The 1,589-nt window shown below is 43.3% G+C and overlaps 1 protein-coding gene across 1 annotated transcript; it reads right to left on the bottom strand.

The window, feature by feature from the left end:
• Positions 1-267: 267 nt before the first annotated feature.
• Positions 268-994, bottom strand: PHOSPHO2 (phosphatase, orphan 2). The gene has a single exon (XM_010154109.1). The coding sequence runs from the start codon at positions 991-993 to the stop codon at positions 268-270; it is 726 nt and encodes a 241-aa protein (XP_010152411.1). The 5' UTR covers position 994.
• Between the last annotated feature and the right edge of the window lie 595 nt (positions 995-1,589).

Below are 1,589 nucleotides of genomic sequence, written 5' to 3' on the forward strand. Positions count from 1 at the left end.
CCAAGAATAATGTCAATGCTTCTTGCAACCCTGCTTCTCCACTTACACTGGAATGTGTGCTATGTTAGAAGGCCATTTCAACTCCACTTTCCCACTAATGCCAAGATTAAACATTTTTATTATTAAACAGTTTTATATTGCATTTAAAAAACACACGTTCAGGTAACAGCTAAATTTTACCTTTTTGTGCTTTTATACACATGCAGTTTTTCTCTCTTAAGAAGATAAAATATAAATAACTGTATTAGTCTCCTTTTAGCGTCTGAGTTACTCCTGTATAAGGGCTTTCAGGTAAGACATAATTTCAGTAGCAGATGACCAAACCATAACACAGCACTCCACAGGACTGAGATCCTGGGCCAGCTGAGAAATCTTTTTCTCCAAGGTATACCCCTGCCTAGGCATAGCAGTGTCATCCTTCTTCAGAAACGTTACTGGACATAAGTCATTCCCACCATCACCTATGTACACAATTTGTGTATAACTCACTCCTCGCTCCAACTGCTTATCTAGAAATTCTTGTAACGCTTTCCTTTTGCAAAGGTTTTTAGGGCACTTTGCACAATGGTGAGCATGGAAGTTCTGTACAGTAAGATAGCCAGTACTGCTGAATGCTGCAGGGTTTGTAAACACTTCATCAAACACCTTACGGACGTCAGCAGCTTTCAAAATCCAGTCGATAAATACTGTGTTAGAATCTGAAACAATTATGCAGTCAAACAGCTCTTTGTTCTCGCCAATAAAACCCAGAAGATCTACCATTCCGTCAGTGAAAGGAATCGTTGTCATAGTTCTTTTCATCTCATCTTCTTTGATGCCACTGTCTCCCAAGTAGACAAAGACTCTGCCCATATATTCTGTCCAGTGTCCTGGTCGGTAGGAGTTTCTTAATCCATTAGGAAGTTTTTTCTCAGGAGCACATTTTACAATCCAGGTATCACTGTTTTCATCTACGATCGTATGGTCAAAATCAAAAACCAACAGAAATTTCATAGCTGTCAGGAAAGTTTCCAAAGCAAACAAGGAGAATTATATGAACAGAAGCACTGAGTTCCTACCCTGATCTTGTGTTCAGAAGAGAAAAACTCTGCAAGAAAGTGAAGCATTAGGACAAATATCTAAACCAAATAAACTATTTATGTCCACTACAGCTATGGGAAGCTATGCTTGGGCTGAAAAAGCAGTCTGCAAAGGTCAAAGATCTAGTTCAGTAGCAAACCTCTGCTTAAAATAGATAACGTGGGAGCATCTAAACTCACACTGCACAGTTACTAATATGTGCTCACAGAGTCAATCTTCCAGGACTCGTGCACCATCAGTTTGGCCAACACTTCCGAACTTCTCCATCCTCACTTGCAGCACAGCCACACTGGGATTCTCCCGGCAGAACGCCTCAAGAGGCATTTCGGCAGGAAGCACTACTGAGCAGACGGCGCCAGTCTTTTTACCGAGGGCGCACCGCATCAACGCAGCCGACTGAAGGCCGTGCTGCCTGCCACCTGGGGAGAGAAATCGGCCTGGTTGCTGTAGGCCTGCAACTGCGGCGCCTCCGGGCTACGGGAACCCCCGGGAGTCGGAGACACCTCACC

This window comes from Eurypyga helias, unplaced genomic scaffold (assembly GCF_000690775.1).
Source record: "Eurypyga helias isolate BGI_N326 unplaced genomic scaffold, ASM69077v1 Scaffold29106, whole genome shotgun sequence".
In the NCBI taxonomy this organism is placed as follows: Eukaryota; Metazoa; Chordata; class Aves; order Eurypygiformes; family Eurypygidae; genus Eurypyga; species Eurypyga helias.